The 26,729-nt window shown below is 44.5% G+C and overlaps 1 protein-coding gene across 1 annotated transcript in view; it reads left to right on the plus strand.

Annotated features, from left to right (window-relative positions):
* The window catches only part of lama5 (laminin, alpha 5), a 324,122-nt gene that overhangs the window by 84,054 nt on the left and 213,339 nt on the right, over nt 1-26,729 (plus strand). Inside the window, 1 exon segment of the mRNA XM_065005098.1 lies at nt 10,286-10,403. Within this exon segment, the coding sequence (XP_064861170.1) occupies nt 10,286-10,403 (118 nt within the window).

Here is a 26,729-nt window from a genome sequence, read left to right on the forward strand (position 1 = left end):
AGAGCTTGAGTTCCGTATATATCAGAGCTTGAGTTCCGTATATCAGAGCTTGAGTTCCGTATATCAGAGCTTGAGTTCCGTATATCAGAGCTTGAGTTCCGTATATCAGAGCTTGAGTTCTGTATATCAGAGCTTGAGTTCTGTATATCAGAGCTTGAGTTCTGTATATCAGAGCTTGAATTCCGTATATCAGAGCTTGAGTTCCGTATATCAGAGCTTGTGAAAAGGATTCCAGAAGTGTGTGACGATGAGTAGCAACTGTACCCACGTCTCTTCCCTGGTGCGTTTAGTTACGGTCAGAGATCCTGTGCAGTGTGGATTAGGAAATGGCACCTGTCTATACTCACATAGACACACACACACACACACACACACACACACACACACACACACACGCACACACACACACACACACACACATACACACACACACACACACAGGTACTGTAGATAGACAGACATACGAGTGTAAAGACAGATGGACACCTACAGTAGCTGGGGCTTAGCTGAGAGGAAAGCAACAAGAAGACTACCTGGCCAACGACCGTCATCTTTCCACAGTGGCCCCATGTTCCTCATACCCTTCCCCCTCGCTGAAGGCCTCTTCACTACTTCCACTAAGCCTTGTTCCATTGTTTCCTCTCCTGTTCCCCTGTTCCCGGGCCCCAGAGAGAGGCAAGACCTGACATGCCAGCCTGCTTCTCCTCCTCTCCTTATATATTCAATATTCCTTCCTGTGGAGAGACTGGGCCTGTCATCTGGAGGGAAAACCTGTCTTCCTGTGGAGAGACTGGGCCTGTCATCTGGAGGGAAACCCTGTCTTCCTATGGAGAGACTGGGCCTGTCATCTGGAGGGAAAACCTGTCTTCCTGTGGAGAGACTGGGCCTGTCATCTGGAGGGAAAACCTGTCTTCCTGTGGAGAGACTGGGCCTGTCATCTGGAGGGAAAACCTGTCTTCCTGTGGAGAGACTGGGCCTGTCATCTGGAGGGAAAACCTGTCTTCCTGTGGAGAGACTGGGCCTGTCATCTGGAGGGAAAACCTGTCTTCCTGTGGAGAGACTGGGCCTGTCATCTGGAGGGAAAACCTGTCTTCCTGTGGAGAGACTGGGCCTGTCATCTGGAGGGAAAACCTGTCTTCCTGTGGAGAGACTGGGCCTGTCATCTGGAGGGAAAACCTGTCTTCCTGTGGAGAGACTGGGCCTGTCATCTGGAGGGAAAACCTGTCTTCCTGTGGAGAGACTGGGCCTGTCATCTGGAGGGAAAACCTGTCTTCCTGTGGAGAGACTGGGCCTGTCATCTGGAGGGAAAACCTGTCTTCCTGTGGAGAGACTGGGCCTGTCATCTGGAGGGAAAACCTGTCTTCCTGTGGAGAGACTGGGCCTGTCATCTGGAGGGAAAACCTGTCTTCCTGTGGAGAGACTGGGCCTGTCATCTGGAGGGAAAACCTGTCTTCCTGTGGAGAGACTGGGCCTGTCATCTGGAGGAAAACCTGTCTTCCTGTGGAGAGACTGGGCCTGTCATCTGGAGGGAAACCCTGTCTTCCTATGGAGAGACTGGGCCTGTCATCTGGAGGGAAAACCTGTCTTCCTGTGGAGAGACTGGGCCTGTCATCTGGAGGGAAAACCTGTCTTCCTGTGGAGAGACTGGGCCTGTCATCTGGAGGGAAACCCTGTCTTCCTATGGAGAGACTGGGCCTGTCATCTGGAGGGAAAACCTGTCTTCCTGTGGAGAGACTGGGCCTGTCATCTGCAGGGGAAACCTGTCTTCCTGTGGAGAGACTGGGCCTGTCATCTGGAGGGAAAACCTGTCTTCCTGTGGAGAGACTGGGCCTGTCATCTGGAGGGAAAACCTGTCTTCCTGTGGAGAGACTGGGCCTGTCATCTGCAGGGAAAACCTGTCTTCCTATGGAGAGACTGGGCCTGTCATCTGGAGGGAAAACCTGTCTTCCTGTGGAGAGACTGGGCCTGTCATCTGGAGGGAAAACCTGTCTTCCTGTGGAGAGACTGGGCCTGTCATCTGGAGGGAAACCCTGTCTTCCTATGGAGAGACTGGGCCTGTCATCTGGAGGGAAAACCTGTCTTCCTGTGGAGAGACTGGGCCTGTCATCTGCAGGGAAAACCTGTCTTCCTGTGGAGAGACTGGGCCTGTCATCTGGAGGGAAAACCTGTCTTCCTGTGGAGAGACTGGGCCTGTCATCTGGAGGGAAAACCTGTCTTCCTGTGGAGAGACTGGGCCTGTCATCTGGAGGGAAACCCTGTCTTCCTATGGAGAGACTGGGCCTGTCATCTGGAGGGAAAACATGTCTTCCTGTGGAGAGACTGGGCCTGTCATCTGCAGGGAAAACCTGTCTTCCTGTGGAGAGACTGGGCCTGTCATCTGGAGGGAAAACCTGTCTTCCTGTGGAGAGACTGGGCCTGTCATCTGGAGGGAAAACCTGTCTTCCTGTGGAGAGACTGGGCCTGTCATCTGGAGGGAAACCCTGTCTTCCTATGGAGAGACTGGGCCTGTCATCTGGAGGGAAAACCTGTCTTCCTGTGGAGAGACTGGGCCTGTCATCTGGAGGGAAAACCTGTCTTCCTGTGGAGAGACTGGGCCTGTCATCTGGAGGGAAACCCTGTCTTCCTATGGAGAGACTGGGCCTGTCATCTGGAGGGAAAACCTGTCTTCCTGTGGAGAGACTGGGCCTGTCATCTGGAGGGAAAACCTGTCTTCCTGTGGAGAGACTGGGCCTGTCATCTGGAGGGAAAACCTGTCTTCCTGTGGAGAGACTGGGCCTGTCATCTGGAGGGAAAACCTGTCTTCCTGTGGAGAGACTGGGCCTGTCATCTGCAGGGAAAACCTGTCTTCCTGTGGAGAGACTGGGCCTGTCATCTGCAGGGAAAACCTGTCTTCCTGTGGAGAGACTGGGCCTGTCATCTGGAGGGAAAACCTGTCTTCCTGTGGAGAGACTGGGCCTGTCATCTGGAGGGACTTCATGCGATGATGCGTGGTGATTTCCCCTCTCTCATTTTAACGGGTTCTATAGTGGTATGTTCGAGAGGACTTCGTAATAACTGTAGACAACATGTCATTGGAGTGCAGATCTTTGCATAGACTCTAGAACCCCAGGGACAGGAACTCTACAACCCCAATGATAGGAACTCTAGAACCCCAATGATAGGAACTCTAGAACCCCAATGATAGGGGACAGGAACTCTACAACCCCAGGGACAGGAACTCTACAACCCCAGGGACAGGAACTCTAGAACCCCAGGGACAGGAACTCTACAACCCCAGGGACAGGAACTCTACAACCCCAGGGACAGGGACTCTACAACCCCAGGGACAGGAACTCTACAACCCCAGGGACAGGAACTCTAGAACCCCGGACAGGAACTCTAGAACCCCAGGAACTCTAGAACCCCGGGACAGGAACTCTACAACCCCAGGGACAGGAACTCTAACAGGAACCCCCCAGGGACAGGAACTCTAGAACCCCAACCCCAGGGACAGGCACAGGAACTCTAGAACCCCGGGACAGGAACCCCCCAGGGACAGGAACTCTAGAACCCCGGGAACCCCTCAGGGACAGGAACTCTAGAACCCCAATGATAGGAACTCTACAACCCCAGGGACAGGAACTCTACAACCCCAGGGACAGGAACTCTAGAACCCCGGGACAGGAACTCTAGAACCCCAGGGACAGGAACTCTAGAACCCCGGGACAGGAACTCTACAACCCCAGGGACAGGAACTTTACAACCCCAGTAACAGGAACTCTAGAACCCCAGGGACAGGAACTCTAGAACCCCAATGATAGGAACACTACAACCCCAGGGACAGGAACTCTACAACCCCAGGGACAGGAACTCTACAACCCCAGGGACAGGAACTCTAGAACCCCAGGGACAGGAACTCTACAACCCCAGAGACAGGAACTCTAGAACCCCGGGACAGGAACTCTAGAACCCCAGAGACAGGAACTCTAGAACCCCAGGGACAGGAACTCTAGAACCCCATGGTGAATAGTACAGGCTCCATTGATATTTATTTGATTGATTCTACATTTTGCATGGTGACATTTCTTGCTCTTTCCATGACATAGACTGACCAGGTGAATCCAGGTGAAAGCAATGATCCCTTATTTGATGTCACCTGTTAAATCCACTTCAATCAGTGTAGAGATGAAGGGGAGGAGACGGGTTAAAGAAGGATTTTTGAGACAATTGAGACAGATTGTGTATGTGTACCATTCAGAGGGTGAATGGGCAAGACTAAAGATTGAAGTGCCTTTGAAAGGGGTATAGTAGTTGGTGCCAGGCGCACCAGTTTGTGTCAAGAACTGCAATGCTGCTGGATTTTTCACGTTCAAAGGCATTCAGCCAACTTGAGTCAACATTGGACCAGCATCCATGTGGAATGCTTTCACCACCTTGTAGAATCCCTGCCACGACGAATTGAGGCTGTTCTGGGGGCAAAAGGGGGTACAACTCAAAATTTGGAAGGTGGTCTTAATGTTTTGTACACTCAGTATCTATAGATATACTGTAGTGTCTATATATACTGTAGTGTCTATAGATATACTGTAGTGTCTATATATACTGTAGTGTCTATATATACTGTAGTGTCTATAGATATACTGTAGTGTCTATATATACTGTAGTGTCTATAGATATACTGTAGTGTCTATATATACTGTAGTGTCTATAGATATGCTGTAGTGTCTATAGATATACTGTAGTGTCTATATATACTGTAGTGTCTATATATACTGTAGTGTCTATATATACTGTAGTGTCTATAGATATGCTGTAGTGTCTATAGATATACTGTAGTGTCTATATATATACTGTAGTGTCTATAGATATACTGTAGTGTCTATAGATATACTGTAGTGTCTATATATATACTGTAGTGTCTATAGATATACTGTAGTGTCTATATATATACTGTAGTGTCTATATATATACTGTAGTGTCTATAGATATACTGTAGTGTCTATAGATATACTGTAGTGTCTATATATATACTGTAGTGTCTATATATACTGTAGTGTCTATATATACTGAGTGTCTATACTGTAGTGTCTATAGATATACTGTAGTGTCTATAGATATACTGTAGTGTCTATAGATATACTGTAGTGTCTATATATACTGTAGTGTCTATAGATATACTGTAGTATCTATAGATATACTGTAGTGTCTATAGATATACTGTAGTGTCTATAGATATACTGTAGTGTCTATATATACTGTAGTGTCTATATATACTGTAGTGTCTATAGATATACTGTAGTGTCTATAGATATACTGTAGTGTCTATAGATATACTGTAGTGTCTATAGATATACTGTAGTATCTATATATACTGTAGTGTCTATATATACTGTAGTGTCTATAGATATACTGTAGTGTCTATAGATATACTGTAGTGTCTATATATACTGTAGTGTCTATAGATATACTGTAGTGTCTATAGATATACTGTAGTGTCTATATATACTGTAGTATCTATATATACTGTAGTGTCTATAGATATACTGTAGTGTCTATATATATACTGTAGTGTCTATAGATATACTGTAGTGTCTATAGATATACTGTAGTGTCTATATATATACTGTAGTGTCTATAGATATACTGTAGTGTCTATAGATATACTGTAGTGTCTATATATACTGTAGTGTCTATATATATACTGTAGTGTCTATAGATATACTGTAGTGTCTATAGATATACTGTAGTGTCTATATATACTGGAGGAAGTGGACTTCTAAGTACATAATAGATGGCACTCATCCATCTAGGACTTACTGGGACTTACTGGGACTTCCTGGGAATGCCCCTGCTTTTTGTGACCTCACCAACCATGACACCCCCTCGCCCCCAGCACTTCAACCCCTGCTACTCCCAGCACCCCAACCCCTTCTACCCCCAGCCCTCAGCACCCCAACCCCTTCTACCCCCAGCACCCCAACCCCTTCTACCCTCAACACCTCAACCCCTTCTACCCCCAGCACCCCAACCCCTTCTACCCCCAGCACCCCAACCCCTTCTACCCCAGCACCCCAACCCCTTCTACCCCCAGCACCTCAACCCCTTCTACCCCCAGCACCCCAACCCCTTCTACCCCCATCCCTCAGCACCCCAACCCCTTCTACCCCCAGCACCCCAACCCCTTCTACCCCCAGCCCTCAGCACCCCAACCCCTTCTACCCCCAGCCCCCAACCCCTTCTATCCCCAGCCCCCAACCCCTTCTACCCTCAGCCCTCCCAGTCTAGTCTGTCTCCAGGGTATGGTAAATGGAGACCTGATTGGTTCTAGTCTGTCTCCAGAGGAGGGTAAAGGGAGACCTGATTGGTTCTAGTCTGTCTCCAGAGGAGGGTAAAGGGAGACCTGATTGGTTCTAGTCTGTCTCCAGAGGAGGGTAAAGGGAGACCTGATTGGTTCTAGTCTGTCTCCAGAGGAGGGTAAAGGGAGACCTGATTGGTTCTAGTCTGTCTCCAGGGTATGGTAAAGGGAGACCTGATTGATTCTAGTCTGTCTCCAGGGGTTTGACAGCTGTCTTTCTGGCTCGGCATCACTCAAGCTGCTTTGAGGAGCTCGGTTCCACACCGGTCGACAGAGTAGACAGACAAGACATAAATATTGTCTGGATGAATATATATATACTGTACTGTATCCATGTGCTGGGCTGACATTGGTTGTCTTGGACAAGGCAGGCAGACAGACAGACAGACAGACAGACAGACAGACAGACAGGCAGACAGGCAGGCAGGCAGGCAGGCAGGCAGGCAGGCAGGCAGGCACAGACAGGCAGGCAGGCAGGCAGGCAGGCAGGCAGGCAGGCAGACAGGCAGGCAGGCAGGCAGGCAGGCAGGCAGACAGACAGACAGGCAGGCAGGCAGACAGACAGACAGACAGACAGGCAGACAGGCAGGCAGACAGACAGACAGGCAGGCAGGCAGGCAGGCAGGCAGGCAGACAGACAGACAGACAGACAGACAGACAGACAGACAGACAGACAGACAGACAGACAGACAGGCACAGCTGTGCCTCCATTATTATGTATCCTTTGTATCTGTGTAGAGCCTGAGACACTCCACTGTGGATGACTCAGGATAAGCCGCTCTGTCCGTCCGGGGGGTGCCCGGCAGAGGGGGGGGTTAGGCCCTAAGACGTCCACCCACTCAACATCTGTCATAGGACAGGAGATGGGAGGACAGCGGGTAGGACAGGTGGGAGAGGGGAGGAGAGGAAAGGGCAGGACGGGAGAGGGGATGGGAAGAGGGGGAAGGAGAGGGAGAGGGGAGGGGGAGGAGAGGAGAGAGGGGGAGGAGATGAGGGGAGGAGAGGAGGAGGGAGGAGAGGGGAGGGGAGGAGGAGGGAGGAGAGGGAGGGGAGGAGAGGAGGAGGACAGTGGGTAGAACACGGGGGAGAGGGGAGGTGAGGAGGAGGGAGGAGAGGGGAGGATAGGATAGGATATCTATGTCTGCTAAATGACTCCCTACTGTAAGTCTCTCTATAAGGGCACAAGGTGAGACCCTAATGCAGACAAAGGAGGCAGATGGTTGAGCTCTGATATTTATTATACCAAAACCGGGGAGGCAAAAGGCAGGTCGGGGACAGGCGAGAGTTCATAAACCAGGTCAGAGTCCAAACAGTACCAGGGGATAGGCAGGCTCGAGGTCAGGACAGGCAGAGTGGTCAGGCAGGCGGGTTCGGCGCCAGGACAGGCAAGTGTCAAAACCAGGAGGGCTAGGAAAAAATCAGAGACTGGGATCTAGGAAAAAATGCTGGTTGACTTGGCAAAACAAGACGAACTGGCACAGAGAGACAGGAAACACAGGGATAAATACACTGGTACAGAGAGACAGGAAACACAGGGATAAATACACTGGCTCAGAGAGACAGGAAACACAGGGATAAATACACTGGCTCAGAGAGACAGGAAACACAGGGATAAATACACTGGTACAGAGAGACAGGAAACACAGGGATAAATATACTGGCACAGAGAGACAGGAAACACAGGGATAAATACACTGGTACAGAGAGACACGAAACACAGGGATGAATACACTGGCACAGAGAGACAGGAAACACAGGGATAAATACACCGGGGACTAATGGGGAGAACAAGATGAACTGGCACAGAGAGACAGGAAACACAGGGATAAATACACTGGCACAGAGAGACAGGAAACACAGGGATAAATACACTGGTACAGAGAGACAGGAAACACAGGGATAAATACACTAACACAGAGAGACAGGAAACACAGGGATAAATACACCGGGGACTAAAGGGGAAAACAGGACCACACCTGGGGGTGGGTGGAGACAATCACAAAGACCGGTGAAACAGATCAGGGCCTGACGCTCTCTGGATAAGAGTCTGCTAAATTACCAGGAAGTAAATGGAACACTTTCTATGCTAATGAGGCCTTTTTGAATTTGAGTTTGAGAGAGCGTCTTCGAGAAGCAGTGGTATGTTCTAGACTTATTCTGAGGAGACTGTCAGCCTGTCTCTCCTGTCTGGTAGTCTTGTATCTATAGACTTATTCTCAGGAGACTGTCAGCCTGTCTCTCCTGTCTGGTAGTCTTGTCTCTATAGACTTATTCTCAGGAGACTGTCAGTCTGTCTCTCCTGTCTGGTAGTCTTGTATCTCGTCCATCAGGCAGCTCTCTCTAGCGATTATGTTATTCTGTGGATGATGAAGTATGAAGTTATCTCTGACATGTACATAGAGAGAGAGAGACAGAGTGATGTGACTGGTCAGAGAGACAGTCTCCCTGTCTCCCTGTATCTGATAACACACTGTCCAGGTCCCCTCCCTGTCTCCCTGTATCTGAGAACACACTGTGACTTTGCCCTGTGGTCATGTTGCTCTGACCTGGGCGTGCTTTGATCGTCTGGGGTCACTCTCTCCCTGAGGATCTCTCTCTTCCTCTATCTTCCCTTGAGATCAGACTGTCCAGACTGTAAACTCCCTTTGGCCTGTGGCGTTCTGACCTCGGCGTGTGTGAGACGGAGTCACCTCCTTCCCTGCCTTCCCTCTTTCGCTCTCTCTCCTTTTCTTTCCTTCCCAATCCCTCTCTCTCCCCCTGCCTCAGGTGTCAACAGGCCCATCGATCATCCCTCCGTTCCTCTCCTCCCCCCTCTTCTCTTCTCTTCTCTTCTCTTCTCTTCTCTTCTCTTCTCTTCTCCTCTCCTCTCCTCTCCTCTCCTCTCCTCTCCTCTCCTCCCTTCTCCTCTCCCCTCTCCTCTCCTCCTTCCCCCTCTCCTCTCCTCCTCTCCTCTTCTCTTCCCTCCCCCTCTCCTCTCCTCTCCCCTCTTCTCTTCCCTCCCCTCCTCTCCTCTCTTCCTCAGCTAATCACCATGATAACCTGGGGCAGGATTCAGAAATGCACTACCAACTCCCGAAGGAATGTGTACAGTAATTAACCTCAAAGGGATATTGAGTGTGTGGGTAGGTGCCTGTGTGGGTGGCTGGCTGGCTGGCTGGCTGGGTGGCTGGCTGGGTGGGTGGGTGGATGGGTGGCTGGGTGCCTGGATGGGTGGCTGGCTGGCTGGCTGGCTGGATGGGTGGATCACTGGCTGGGTGGATGGGTGGCTGGGTGGATGGATGGATGGATTGCTGGGTGGATGGGTAGCTGGGTGGGTGGGTGGCTGGCTGGCTGGGTGGTTGGGTGGATGGGTGGCTGGCTGGGTGGGTGGCTGGCTGGGCGGATGGGTGGCTGGGTGGATGGGTGGCTGGCTGGATGGGTGGATTGATGGATGGATGGATGGATGGATTGCTGGCTGGCTGGCTGGGTGGGTGGCTGGGTGGTTGGGTGGATGGGTGGCTGGCTGGCTGGCTGGGTGGTTGGGTGGATGGGTGGCTGGCTGGCTGGGTGGGTGGATGGATGGATCGCTGGCTGGCTGGCTGGGTGGCTGGCTGGGTGGATGGATGGATCGCTGGCTGGGTGGATGGATGGATGGATGGATGGATGGGTGGGTGGGTGGGTAGCTGGCTGGGTGGGGGGTGGATGGATGGATCGCTGGCTGGCTGGCTGGGTGGGGGAGGGTGGATGGATCGCTGGCTGGCTGGCTGGGTGGGTGGGTGGGTGGATCGCTGGGTGGCTGGGTGGGGGGGGGTGGATGGGGGGGCCCTAGCCCTCTAAATGATGGCGAAAGATCGACAGATCCTCTTTTCCAAATAACTATTTCAACCCCCCACCCCACCCCACCTCCACATGTTTCACATAGATAAATGTTTTGAACATATTTTAACAGTCCCTCTTCTTTCTCCATGGCAGCTCTTCCACGTGGCCTATGTCCTCATCAAGTTTGCCAACTCTCCTCGACCAGACCTGTGGGTGCTAGAACGTTCCACTGACTTCGGAGAGACCTACCAGCCGTGGCAGTTCTTCGCCTGTGAGTAGGGCTGGGAAATTATATATGCATATGTGTTACGTTTCGATTCCAATTTTTATTTGCGATTTGATGTTCAGAACATTTTGCTGACTAGATATCTGCTGCAGAGAGACGAGAGAAAATGAGTTTTGATCAGACATGGAAATAGAAGAAGGTGAAAACACGTTGGCTCACTATTTCAAAATGAAGATGGAGAACAAAGCTATAGGATGGAAACTACCGGAGGGTTTTGGAGCAGGTACAACATCCAGTCACATATCGATGTGTAACATCTTCCAGCTACAGCCAACTAGAGAAAGCTAACGTTACCTAGCAACAACAACAAAAAAACGGTACTTGGAGTCAAAGTATCGATATACCGTCCAAAAAATAATATTGAGATTTTCCCCCATCACTACGTGTTCCTATGAGTAGAACTATGATACAAATTGTACTTGCGGTTCCTGAACATCGAAAAGAGAAGGACGACAAGGTTCAGGAAGAGGATTAGGTTTGTGTGTTTGTGTCTGGGGGCCTGGAAGTTCAACTCCTGTGTTAGTTTTAACCCCTTGTGTGATTGGTTGTGTGTGTTTGGTCGTGTGTGTTTGGTCGTGTGTGTTTGGTCGTGTGTGACTGGTCGTGTGTGTTTGGTCGTGTGTGTTTGGTCGTGTGTGTTTGGTCGTGTGTGTTTGGTCGTGTGTGATTGGTCGTGTGTGATTGGTCGTGTGTGATTGGTCGTGTGTGATTGGTCGTGTGTGTTTGGTCGTGTGTGACTGGTCGTGTGTGTTTGGTCGTGTGTGTTTGGTCGTGTGTGTTTGGTCGTGTGTGATTGGTCGTGTGTGATTGGTCGTGTGTGATTGGTTGTGTGTGATTCTAAGGGTTATTCCAAGGTTCCGGGGGTTTGTTTGGAATAACCCTGAGGACAGGGGGGTGGCCTCTCACAGAGCTGCTTCCACCTGACTGGCGGCACCAGCTGTCAATCAATAGGAGGGAGACAGGAACATTCCGAGCATTGTTGCCCGCCCACCTCAGCGGCGGTACAGATACAGCCTCTACCTCAGAGCTCAATATTTGAGACGACACAGACAGGAGAAGATATTTAACAGGACTTCACTATTGTCAGACAGGAGAAGATATTTAACAGGACTTCACTATTGTCAGACAGGAGAAGATATTTAACAGGACTTCACTATTGTCAGACAGGAGAAGATATTTAACAGGACTTCACTATTGTCAGACAGGAGAAGATATTTAATGTGACTTCACTATTGTCAGACAGGAGAAGATATTTAACAGGACTTCACTATTGACAGACAGGAGAAGATATTTAACAGGACTTCACTATTGACAGACAGGAAAAGATTTTCCCCCATCACTACGTGTTCCTATGAGTAGAACTATGATACAAATTGTACTTGCGGTTCCTGAACATCGAAAAGAGAAGGACGACAAGGTTCAGGAAGAGGATTAGGTTTGTGTGTTTGTGTCTGGGGGCCTGGAAGTTCAACTCCTGTGTTAGTTTTAACCCCTTGTGTGATTGGTTGTGTGTGTTTGGTCGTGTGTGTTTGGTCGTGTGTGTTTGGTCGTGTGTGACTGGTCGTGTGTGTTTGGTCGTGTGTGTTTGGTCGTGTGTGATTGGTCGTGTGTGTTTGGTCGTGTGTGATTGGTCGTGTGTGTTTGGTCGTGTGTGTTTGGTCGTGTGTGTTTGGTCGTGTGTGATTGGTCGTGTGTGATTGGTTGTGTGTGATTCTAAGGGTTATTCCAAGGTTCCGGGGGTTTGTTTTGGAATAACCCTGAGGACAGGGGGGGGGGGTGGCCTCTCACAGAGCTGCTTCCACCTGACTGGCGGCACCAGCTGTCAATCAATAGGAGGGAGACAGGAACATTCCGAGCATTGTTGCCCGCCCACCTCAGCGGCGGTACAGATACAGCCTCTACCTCAGAGCTCAATATTTGAGACGACACAGACAGGAGAAGATATTTAACAGGACTTCACTATTGTCAGACAGGAGAAGATATTTAACAGGACTTCACTATTGTCAGACAGGAGAAGATATTTAACAGGACTTCACTATTGTCAGACAGGAGAAGATATTTAACAGGACTTCACTATTGTCAGACAGGAGAAGATATTTAATGTGACTTCACTATTGTCAGACAGGAGAAGATATTTAACAGGACTTCACTATTGACAGACAGGAGAAGATATTTAACAGGACTTCACTATTGACAGACAGGAAAAGATATTTAATGTGACTTCACTATTGTCAGACAGGAGAAGATATTTAACAGGACTTCACTATTGTCAGACTTGAGAAGATATTTAACAGGACTTCACTATTGACAGACAGGAGAAGATATTTAACAGGACTTCACTATTGTCAGACAGGAGAAGATATTTAACAGGACTTCACTATTGTCAGACAGGAGAAGATATTTAACAGGACTTCACTATTGTCAGACAGGAGAAGATATTTAACAGGACTTCACTATTGACAGACAGGAGAAGATATTTAACGTGACTTCACTTCCTCGTAAGGCAAATTGGACACGTTAAAAGCAGTTAGTAGTCTACTGTCCTGAGAGAAGAGGGACCCTGGGCCTCCTCTTAGACTAACAGTATTGTCTGTACAAGAGAGACCCGGGTTGTTTGGATCCTGGATGCTGATTGGTTGATTTAAAAAAATACCATGACGTGTTAATCTCATAACTCCACTGTCCCGCAGCTCAGCCAGGAAATTCATAAACTTCATCTCCTTCGTGGAAAAAAAACTTCTACACATAATTTTTCGATGCTACTATTTGGTTTGCAACAGTTGAGGGTTGTATAAACGACCAGCCTGCTTGGGTAGCAACTTCAGAATGCAAAAACGAATTTACTCAGTCAAATATATACAGTGGGGCAAAAAAGTATTTAGTCAGCCACCAATTGTGCAAGTTCTCCCACTTAAAAAGATGAGAGAGGCCTGTAATTTTCATCATAGGTACACTTCAACTATGACAGACAATATGAGAAAAAAAAATCCAGGTCGCTCTCACTAAATACTTTTTTGCCTCACAGTATACTGAGATCATGTGACACTTAGATTGCAAACAGGGGGACATTATTTAACTAATTATATGACTTTTGAAGGTAATTGGTTGGATCTTATTTAAGGACTTCTTAGCAAAGGGGGTGAATTCATACAGTACGCACACACCACTTTTACGTTTTATTTTATTATTTTACATTTTTGAATAAGTTCTTTTTTCATTTCACTTCAGCTATTTGGACTATTTTGTGCATGTCCATTACATGAAATCCAATTAAAATCCTGATTTGTAATGCAACAAAATAGGAAAAATGCCAAGGGGGGTGAATACTTTTGCAAGGCACTGTACCAGGTGTGAAACAGGGAAGGGACTCAAGGGGTATGCTCATTTGGTATAGATTAAATTAATCAAAACAGTAACATTTTACATTTTGCTAGAAATTCAGAAGGAAATGATCTCAACAGAGAAAAATGTCCTCCTGTGTGCTACCTATATCTCCCTACTAGAATCCCCATACTTTAATGAAGACAGCTTCTACATCCTAGAGGGGGAAATCAATCATTTCCAGGCCCAGGGACATGTACTAGTCTGTGGATACCTAAATGTCAGAACCGGACAAGAACCTGACACCACAGGGGGACAAACACCTGCCTGGAGGTGACAGCATTCTCTCCCCTCTCCCCCAAGGCACAACTATGACAACATAACCAACAACAATGGGTCACAACTCCTGCAGCTCTGTCGCACGCTGGGTATGTACATAGTCAATGGTAGGCTTCAAGGGGACTCCTCTGGTAGGTACACCTATAGCTCATCTCTTGGCAGTAGTACTGTAGACTACTTTATCACTGACCTCAACCCATAGTCTCTCAGAGCGTTCACAGTCAGCCCACTGACACCCCTATCAGATCGCAGCAAAATCACAGTCTACTTGAACAGAGCAATACTCCATCATGAGGCATCAAAGCCAAAGGAACTGAGTAATACTGAGAAATGCTATACATGGAAGGAATGCAGTTTGGAAACCTACCAAAAAACAATTAGGCAGCAACAAATTCAATCCCTTTTAGACAATTTCCTGGGTAAAACGTTCCACTGTAATAGTGAAGGTGTAAACTTGGCAGTAGAAAACCTAAACAGTATATTTGACCTCTCAGCTTCCCTATCAAATCTAAACATTTCAAGCAGAAAACCTAAGAAAATTAACAACAATGACAAATGGTTTGATAAAGAATGTGAAAACCTAAGAAATAAATTGAGAAACCTGTCCAACCAAAAACATAGAGACCCAGAAAACCTACTCGTACCTTTCCTCAGTGAAAACAATGTACTGAGAAAATGTCAAATTGTTTTTTTATCAAATTACTGTAAGACAGAACACATATTCACCCTGCAAACCTTAATTGACAAAGAAACAAAACAAAGGCAAAGTATTGTCATGCTTTTTTTGATTTCAAACAAGCTTTTGACTCAATTTGGCATGAGGGTATGCTATGTACACAAGCAAACAAGAGTGAGGTTAAAATAGGCAAAACACACACATTTCTTTCCACGGGGTCGTGGGGTGAGACAGGGATGCAGCTTAAGCCCCACCCTCTTCAACATATATATCAATAAATTGGCGAGGGACTAGAACAGTCCGCAGCACCCGGCCTCACCTTACTAGAATCTGAAGTCAAATATCTACTGTTTGCTGATGATCTGGTGCTTCTGTCACCAACCAAGGAGGACCTACAGCAGCACCTAGATCTTCTGCTCAGATTCTGTCAGACCTGGGCCCTGACAGTAAATCTCAGTAAGACCAAAATAATGGTGTTCCAAAAAAGGTCCAGTCGCCAGGACCACAAATACAAATTCCATCTAGACACTGTTGCCCTAGAGCACACAAAAAACTATACATACCTTGGCCTAAACATCAGCGCCACAGGTAACTTCCACAAAGCTGTGGACGATCTGAGAGACAAGGCAAGAAGGGCTTTCTATGCCATCAAAAGGAACATAGAATTCGACATACCAATTAGTATCAGCCTAAAAATACTTGAATCAGTCATAGAGCCCATTGCCCTTTATGGTTGTGAGGTCTGGGGTCCGCTCACCAACCAAGACTTCACAAAATGGGACAAACACCAAATTGAGACTCTGCACGCAGAATTCTACAAAAATATCCTCTGTGTACAACGTAAAACACCAAATAATACATACAGAGTAGAATTCGGCCGATACCCGCTAATTATCAAAACCCAGAAAAGAGACGTTAAAATCTACAACCACATAAAAGGAAGCAATTCCAAGCCTTCCATAACAAAGCCATCACCTACAGAGAGATGAACCTGGAGAAGAGTCCCCTAAGCAAGCTGGTCCTGGGGCTCTGTTCACAAACACAAACAGACCCCACAGAGCCATCACCTACAGAGAGATGAACCTGGAGAAGAGTCCCCTAAGCAAGCTGGTCCTGGCTCTGTTCACAAACACAAACAGACCCCACAGAGCCATCACCTACAGAGAGATGAACCTGGAGAAGAGTCCCCTAAGCAAGCTGGTCCTGGGGCTCTGTTCACAAACACAAACACACCCCACAAAGCCATCACCTACAGAGAGATGAACCTGGAGAAGAGTCCTCTAAGCAAGCTGGTCCTGGCTCTGTTCACAAACACAAACAGACCTCACAGAGCCCTCACCTAAAGAGAGATGAACCTGGAGAAGAGTCCCCTAAGCAAGCTGGTCCTGGGGCTCTGTTCACAAACACAAACACACCCTACAGAGCCCCAGGACAGCAACATGAACCTAGAAGACCCAAGCCAAGTCATGAGAAAACAAAAATATAATTTTTTGACACATTGGAAAGAATCTACAAAAAAACAGAGCAAACTAGAATGCTTTTTGTCCCTAAACAGAGACCATCAGTACAGAGAATACCTGACCACTGAGACCTGGGGCCTAAACTTAAAAACTTAAGGAAAGCTTTGACTATGTACAGACACAAACAGCATAGCCATCAGCTATTGAGAGAGGCCACTGTAGGAGTCAGACCCTGGGGCTCTGTTCAAGAGATGCCACTGCTAGGCCTGGATCCCCTAAGTGGTCCTGGGGCACTGCTCACAAAACGAGGTGGAAACTGAGCTGCACTTCCTGACCAATTTATGACCAATTAGAGACACAGAGCCATCACCTCAGATTAACACAGATCCACAAAGAAGCTGGTCCTGGGGCTCTGTTCACAACAAAACCCGATTTTGATAAACTCCCATATCTATTGGATGAAATACAACAGTGAGCCATCACAGCAGCAAGATGTGTAACCTGTTTCCACAAGGGCAACCAGTGAAGCACAAACACCATTGTAAAACACAAACCCATATTTATGTTGATTTATTTGGAGATTTTGTCCCCTAACCATTTGTACATCGTTACAACACTGTATACAGACATAATATGACTTTATTGTTTTGTAACTTCCTGTCTGTGTAATATTTACTGTTCATTTTTGTTTATTTTACTTTTGTATATTATCCACTTCCTTATGTTTCCCATGCAATAAAGCCCCTTGAATTGAGAGAGATGAGAGAAGAGTCCCCTACAGAGAGAGAGAGAGACAGAAACAGAGACAGAGAGAGAGAACAGATAGAGAGAGGGATACAGAGAGAGAGATAGAGAGAGATTGGGAATCTACAAAGAGAGAGCAAACTAGAGAAACAGAGACCAGAGAGAATACCTGACCAGAGACTGAGAAACTTAGAAACTTAAGGAAAGCTTTGAGACAGAGAGAGAGAGAGACAGAGAGAGAGACAGAGAGAGACCTGAGAGAGAGAGAGACAGAGAGAGAGAGAGAGCTGAGACAGAGAGAGAGACAGAGAGAGAGAGACGAGAGTTTTGATTATTATCACCAGATTCATAGCATCCTATAGAAGGCAAATGAACCCGCATACCAATCTAATGTAACACTAGTAGCTAAAAAGCTATTGTCATACCTTGGACTGATCTGAAGAGACGTCTAGAAGTTTATCTTTGTGTTTGATAGACTGCCTTTGAACTCAGGTCATCTGAGCAACACCAGACTGTGTTAGCCTGTTCCCAGAGCTAAAGCCTGAGACACTCACTGCCCCATTCTGACTAAGAATATATTTGGTGTCTTCATCATCATGACCCTCTACTGCCGAAAGCTCTGATCTGAGCTTTTGGACATGGAAGGACACCAGGAAAACAGCTGAAGAATGAAATATATCAGGTTATTTTCTAATATAATAGAGCAACATCATTTCCAGTGAGGAAAGGTTAACAGTGTCATCTCCCTGCTGCCTGTCGGCCTAGACCAACTCAATAAACAGAGACGCGCCTAGAAAGTCTGGAATGACTACAGGCCACATCTCACCCCCACAGTCACACATTCCCTGAATACTTCAGAACTATTCACTTCTGTCCACGAAAGAGAGAAAAAACCTCAATATCCTGAAGAACTGAGAGAGAATAAGAGAAAAAAAAAATATTTTACACGAGCCCTCTGCCTGAGCTGCCCCTACTCTACCTCAGAGAGAGAAGTTCACAGCTGCTGGTAGAAAAAAACTTTTCTTTGTTCCCCCCTGGTTGACAAACAGAGTACCACTATACGTTGTCTATAGTCACTCTGTGTATATAACAACTCTAAACATCAGAACAACCTTTTCCTCTCTGTTTCTCTGTGGCTGGGGGACAGGGAAGACCATACCAATGACCAACTTCACAGTGATTTAGAGGATAGATTTATTTTTTTAGGAGAGGTTAGAGGAAGGATAAACAGTAACTGAACAGCCTGAAGTCCCACAACTGCTCATATCCAACACACAGCTCATATCCAACACACAGCTCCTCTTATCATATCCAACACACAGCTTTGATAGCTCACCTATCTAACACACAGCTCATTCTCATGATCTAAAACACAGCTCATATCCAACACACAGCTCATAGCTCATGATCCAACACACAGCTCATATGCATGTCAACATCAGCTCATTCCTCATTTCTAACACATTGCTCATATCCAACACACAGCTCATATCCAACACTGGCTCAGGAGCTCATATCCAACACACAGCTCATAGCCAACTATAACATCTTCCTCATAGAACTACCAAACAGTTGCAGCTCATAGAGATCCAACACAAGCTCATACTCAGGTCCAACACAAACAGCTCATACTCATTTTGAAAATTACCCTCTCCAGAAATAAGTCTCTCACATTGCCCATAGCTCATAACTAACACCTCAGCTCCCAGCTATCCACACTCATTTGCTCATATCCAACACATTAGCCCATAGCTCATATCTAACACACAGTCCTCATATCCAACACTCAGCTCATAGCTCATCAAGGAACACATAGCCATAGCTCATATCTGTAAACACAGCTCATAGCTCATACTAACACACAGCTCATATCCAACACTCATAGCTCATATCCAACACACAGCTCCAACACACAGCCCATAGCTCATATCCAACCAGCTCATATCCAAACACACAGCTCATCAGCTGTCAAACGCTCCAAAACACAGCCCATAGCTCATATCCTGGAACATTGACACAGCCCATAGCTCATATCCAACACACAGCCCACCATTTTAGATAAGCTCATATGCAACACACAGCTCATATCCAACACTCAGCTCATAGCTCAAAAACATCCAACGGACTGCAGCATCATAGCTCCCGTGATATCAACACACAGCTCATATCCAACACTCAGCCCTAAGGCCAGCTCATATCCAACACACAGCCCATAGCTCCAATCCAAAACAGCTCATATCCAACACAAGAGCTCTTAGCTCACTATCTAACACATAGCTCATTGCTCATATCCAACACTTCAGCTCATAGCTCATATCCAACACATAGCCCATAGCTCATATCTAGTTCATAGCTCATATCCAACACACAGCTCATATCCAATACACAGCTCTTAGCTCATATCTAACACATAGCTCATTTCTCATATCCAACATACAGCTCATAGCTCATATCCAACACACAGCTCAACACTCCCAAACTCATAGCTCATATCCAACACACTATCTGCCGCCAGCTGTTCATTGCTCATATCAGCTCATAGCTCATATCCAACAAACAGGTCACTGCTCATATCAACACACAGCTCATAGCTGTGCAATCTGGTTTCACAGCTCATAGCTCATATCAGCCACACACAGCTAAACCATAGCCGCATATCCAACACACAGCCCATCTCATATCCAACACACAGCTCAATCACCATATTCTTATCACAGCTCATAGCCTCCAACACACAGCCCATAGCTCATATCCAACACTTTGCAGCCCATAGCTCATATCCAAACACAGCCCATAGCTCAGTATCCAACACACAGCTCATATCCAACACTCAGCTCATATATCATGATCCAACACACAGCTCATAGCTCATATCTAACACACAGCTCATATCCAACACTCAGCTCATAGCTCATTCCAACACATAGCCCATGCTCATATCTAACAACAGCTCATATCAACACTCAGCTCCGTAGCTCAATCCAAACACATAGCCCAAAGCTCATTTCCAACACACAGCTCATAGCTCATATCTAACATCACAGCTCATATCCAACACTCAGCCCTATAGCTCATATCCAACACAAAGCTCCATCCAGCTCATATCCAACACACAGCTCATATCCAACACACAGCTCATAGCTCAAATCCAACACACAGCCCAAGCTCATATCCAACACACAGCCCATAGCTCAGAGTCGGTTTCTACCCAACAAAGCCTCCTTCACTCACGGACTCCAACACACAGCAAACTGGATGCAGCTATCATAGTGCCAACACACAGCTCCTATCCAACACTGCACTTGCTCTATAGCTCCCTCGCTACATATCCAACCCACAGCTCAGGTCATCTCATCCATCTAACAGCTCAGCTCATATCCAACACTGGCCCATAGCTCATATCCAACACACAGCCCAGCAGCTCATCATCCAACAACACAGCTCATATCCAACACACAGCTCTTGCTGGAATGATCTAACACATAGCTCATTGCTCACCAACTTCAAACATCAGCTATCCAACACTCAGCTCATAGCTCATATCCAACACATAGCCCATAGCTCAAATATTTATTTATTTATTTAGCTCATATCCAACACACAGCTCATATCCAATACACAGCTCTTAGCTCATATCTAACACATAGCTCATTTCTCATATCCAACATACAGCTCATAGCTCATATCCAACACTCAGCTCATAGCTCATATCCAACACACAGCTCATAGCTCATATCCAACAAACAGCTCATTGCTCATATCCAACACACAGCTCATAGCTCATATCCAACACACAGCTCATAGCTCATATCTAACACACAGCTCATATCCAACACTCAGCCCATAGCTCATATCCAACACACAGCCCATAGCTCATATCCAACACACAGCTCATATCCAACACACAGCTCATAGCTCATATCCAACACACAGCCCATAGCTCATATCCAACACACAGCCCATAGCTCATATCCAACACACAGCCCATAGCTCATATCCAACACACAGCTCATATCCAACACTCAGCTCATAGCTCATATCCAACACACAGCTCATAGCTCATATCTAACACACAGCTCATATCCAACACTCAGCCCATAGCTCATATCCAACACACAGCCCATAGCTCATATCCAACACACAGCTCATATCCAACACACAGCTCTTAGCTCATATCTAACACATAGCTCATTGCTCATATCCAACACTCAGCTCATAGCTCATATCCAACACATAGCCCATAGCTCATATCTAGTTCATAGCTCATATCCAACACACAGCTCATATCCAACACACAGCTCATATCTAACACACAGCTCATATCTAACACACAGCTCATATCTAACACACAGCTCATAGCTCATATCTAACACACAGCTCATATCCAACACTCAGCTCATAGCTCATATCCAACACATAGCCCATAGCTCATATCTAACACACAGCTCATATCCAACACTCAGCCCATAGCTCATATCTAACACACAGCTCATATCCAACACACAGCTCATATCCAACACACAGCTCATATCCAACACACAGCTCATATCCAACACACAGCTCATATCTAACACACAGCTCATAGCTCATATCCAACACACAGCTCATATCTCATATCTAACACACAGCTCATATCTAACACACAGCTCATATCTCATATCCAACACACAGCTCATATCTAACACACAGCTCATAGCTCATATCCAACACACAGCTCATATCTCATATCTAACACACAGCTCATATCTCATATCCAACACACAGCTCATATCTAACACACAGCTCATATCTAACACACAGCTCATATCTCATATCTAACACACAGCTCATATCTAACACACAGCTCATATCTCATATCCAACACACAGCTCATATCTAACACACAGCTCCTATCCAACACACAGCTCATATCCAACACACAGCTCATATCTAACACACAGCTCATATCCAACACACAGCTCATATCCAACACACAGCTCATATCTCATATCTAACACACAGCTCATATCCAACACACAGCTCATATCCAACACACAGCTCATATCTAACACACAGCTCATATCCAACACACAGCTCATATCTAACACACAGGTCATAGCTCATATCTAACACACAGCTCATATCCAACACTCAGCCCATAGCTCATATCCAACACACAGCCCATAGCTCATATCCAACACACAGCTCATATCCAACACACAGCTCTTAGCTCATATCTAACACATAGCTCATTGCTCATATCCAACACTCAGCTCATAGCTCATATCCAACACATAGCCCATAGCTCATATCTAGTTCATAGCTCATATCCAACACACAGCTCATATCCAACACACAGCTCATATCTAACACACAGCTCATATCTAACACACAGCTCATATCTAACACACAGCTCATAGCTCATATCTAACACACAGCTCATATCCAACACTCAGCTCATAGCTCATATCCAACACACAGCCCATAGCTCAACATCTAACACACAGCTCATATCCCAACACACAGCCCATAGCTCATATCTAACACACAGCTAGCTCATATCCAACACACAGCCCATAGCTCATATCTAACACACAGCTCATATCCAACACACAGCTCATATCCAACACACAGCTCATATCCAACACACAGCTCATATCCAACACACAGCTCATATCCAACACACAGCCCATATCTATCACAAGCTCATAGCTCATATCCAACACACAGCTCTTAGCTCATATCTAACACACAGCTCATATCTAATCCAACACAGCTCATATCTCATATCCAACACACAACTCATATCTAACACATCAGCTCATAGCTCATATCCAACACACAGCTCATATCTACATATCTAACACACAGCTCATATCTCATATCCAACACACAGCTCATATCTAACACACAGCTCATATCTAACACACAGCTCATATCTCATATCCAACACACAGCTCATATCTAACACACAGCTCATATCTCATATCCAACACACAGCTCATATCTAACACACAGCTCCTATCCAACACACAGCTCATATCCAACACACAGCTCATATCTAACACACAGCTCATATCCAACACACAGCTCATATCCAACACACAGCTCATATCTCATATCTAACACACTGCTCATATCCAACACACAGCTCATATCTCATATCTAACACACAGCTCATATCCAACACACAGCTCATATCCAACACACAGCTCATATCTCATATCTAACACACAGCTCATATCCAACACACAGCTCATATCCAACACACAGCTCATATCTAACACACAGCTCATATCCAACACACAGCTCATATCTAACACACAGCTCATATCCAACACACAGCTCATATCTAACACACAGCTCATAGCTCATATCTCATATCTAACACACAGCTCATATCTAACACACAGCTCATATCTCATATCCAACACACAGCTCATATCTAACACACAGCTCATATCTAACACACAGCTCATATCTCATATCTAACACACAGCTCATATCTAACACACAGCTCATATCTCATATCCAACACACAGCTCATATCTAACACACAGCTCCTATCCAACACACAGCTCATATCCAACACACAGCTCATATCTAACACACAGCTCATATCCAACACACAGCTCATATCCAACACACAGCTCATATCTCATATCTAACACACTGCTCATATCCAACACACAGCTCATATCTCATATCTAACACACAGCTCATATCCAACACACAGCTCATATCCAACACACAGCTCATATCTCATATCTAACACACAGCTCATATCCAACACACAGCTCATATCCAACACACAGCTCATATCTAACACACAGCTCATATCCAACACACAGCTCATATCTAACACACAGCTCATATCCAACACACAGCTCATATCCAACACACAGCTCATATCCAACACACAGCTCATATCCAACACACAGCTCATATCTAACACACAGCTCATATCCAACACACAGCTCATATCTAACACACAGCTCATATCCAACACACAGCTCATATCTAACACACAGCTCATATCCAACACACAGCTCATATCTAACACACAGCTCATATCCAACACACAGCTCATATCTAACACACAGCTCATATCTAACACACAGCTCATATCCAATACACAGCTCATATCTAACACACAGCTCATATCTAACACACAGCTCCTATCCAACACACAGCTCATATCCAACACACAGCTCATATCTAACACACAGCTCATATCCAACACACAGCTCATATCCAACACACAGCTCATATCTCATATCTAACACACTGCTCATATCCAACACACAGCTCATATCTCATATCTAACACACAGCTCATATCCAACACAATTCATGTATTTATATCCAATACACATGCTTTATATCTCATATGTAACATGTGTTACAGCTCATATCCAACAATATGTGTTAATCCAACAATAGCTTAATGTGTTAACATGTGTTTATATGCTCATATGTGTTAATACAATAGTGTTATATGTAACACACAGCTTAATATGTGTTAATGTGTTAATAGCTCATATCTAACACACAGCTCATATGCTTATATCTCATATCTAACACACAGCTTAATATCTAACATGTGTTACAGTGTTTATATATCATATATGTTAACACACATGTGTCATATCTAACACACAGCTCATATGTAATGTGTTAATAGTGTTATATCTCATATCTAATGTGTGTTAATACAGCTCATATCTAATATGTGTTTATAGTGTTAATATCTCATATCCAACACACAGCTCATATCTAATGTGTGTTACACAGCTTTATATGTGTTAACACAATGCTCATATCCAATATGTTAATGTGTTATATCTAACATGTGTTTAGCTTAATATCCAACACACAGTGTTATATGTGTTAATACATATGTGTCATATCTCATATCTAATGTGTTTACACTGCTAATATCCAATACATAGCTTATATGTCAATATGTAACATGTTTATAGCTCATATCCAACATGTGTTAATATGTGTTTATATCCAACATGTGTTAATATGTGTTAATATCTCATATCTAACACATAGTGTTAATATGTGTTAACACACAGCTCATATCCAACACACAGCTCATATCTAACATGCTCATATCCAACATATATAGCTCATATCTAACATGTGTTTATATGCTTATATCCAATGTGTTACACAGCTCATATCCAACACACAGCTCATATCCAACAATATAGCTAATATCCAATATGTTAATGTGTTAATATCTAACACAATAGCTCATATCCAATATGTGTTACAGCTGTTAATATGTGTTAACATGTGTTAATATGCTTTATATGTGTTAATACACAGCTTATATCTAATACACAGCTTAATATCCAACACACAGCTCATATCTGTTAATATGTGTTAATAGTGTTAATATGTGTTAATATGTGTTTATATGCTTATATCTAACATGTGTTAATGTGTGTTAATATGTGTTAATATGTAATGTGTGTAACAGCTTTATATCCAATAATAGTGTTAATATGTAACATATAGTTTATATATGTGTTAATATGTGTTAGTGTCATATATGTTAATATGTGTTACAGCTTGTTTATATGTAATACACAGCTTATATCCAACATGTGTTACAGTGTTTATATATGTTAACAATATGTGTTAATATCCAATGTGTGTTAATGTGTTTATAGCTCATATGTAAATATGTGTTAATATGCTTAATATCCAACATGTGTTAAGCTTTATATCTAACATACAGTGTTATATGTGTTAACACACATGCTCATATCAGTATAATGTACTGTGTTTATATGTGTTTATGAATGCATCAAATGCAATTTATATGTGTTTATGTGTTTATATGTGTTAATATGTGTTTATATGTGTTAATATGTGTTTATATGTGTTTATATCACCCCAAAATGTGTTAATATGTTTAATATTGTTAATGTGTTAATATGTGTTCCAGTTCTCTGTGTTAATATGACTGTGTTTAATATGAATGTGTTAAAAATATGTGTTTAATGGAAACACTTATATGTGTTACTAGTGTTAATATGCAATGTGTTAATATGTGTTAATATGAGCATGTGTTAATAGATATACTGCACCTATGTTAATATGTGTTAATATGTGTTTATATATGTTAATGCCCAAACAACTATGTGTTTCCCAATATGTATTCAATTTATTTATTTATTTTGCTTTATTTGTTTATATGTGTTATTTTTTTATTTCTAATTTGCACATTCTTCCATTGCAAATCTAATATTCCAGTGTTTTACTTGTGTTATATTGTATTTACTTTGCCACCATGGTTAATTTTTTATATGTGTTAATACCTCCCTTCTCACCTCATTTGCTCATATTGTATATAGTTACTTGTTTATATGTGTAATTATTGAATGTATGTTTGTTTTATTCCAATGTGTATATCTGTGTTAATGTTGTATGTGTTTATATGAATATGTGTTTGCTTTATCTTGGCCAGGTCGCAATTGTAAATGAGAACTTGTTCTCAACTTGCCTACCTGGTTAAATAAAGGTGAAATAAAATATGTGTTAATATGTGTTAATATGTGTTAATATGTGTTTATATATGTTAATGTGTGTTAATGTGTGTTAATATGTGTTAATGTGTGTTAATATGTGTTAATATGTGTTTATATATGTTAATGTGTGTTAATGTGTGTTAATATGTGTTAATGTGTGTTAATATGTGTTAATATGTGTTTATATATGTTAATATGTGTTTATATATGTTAATGTGTGTTAATATGTGTTAATGTGTGTTTAT

Source organism: Oncorhynchus nerka, linkage group LG20 (assembly GCF_034236695.1).
Source record: "Oncorhynchus nerka isolate Pitt River linkage group LG20, Oner_Uvic_2.0, whole genome shotgun sequence".
Classification (NCBI taxonomy): domain Eukaryota; kingdom Metazoa; phylum Chordata; class Actinopteri; order Salmoniformes; family Salmonidae; genus Oncorhynchus; species Oncorhynchus nerka.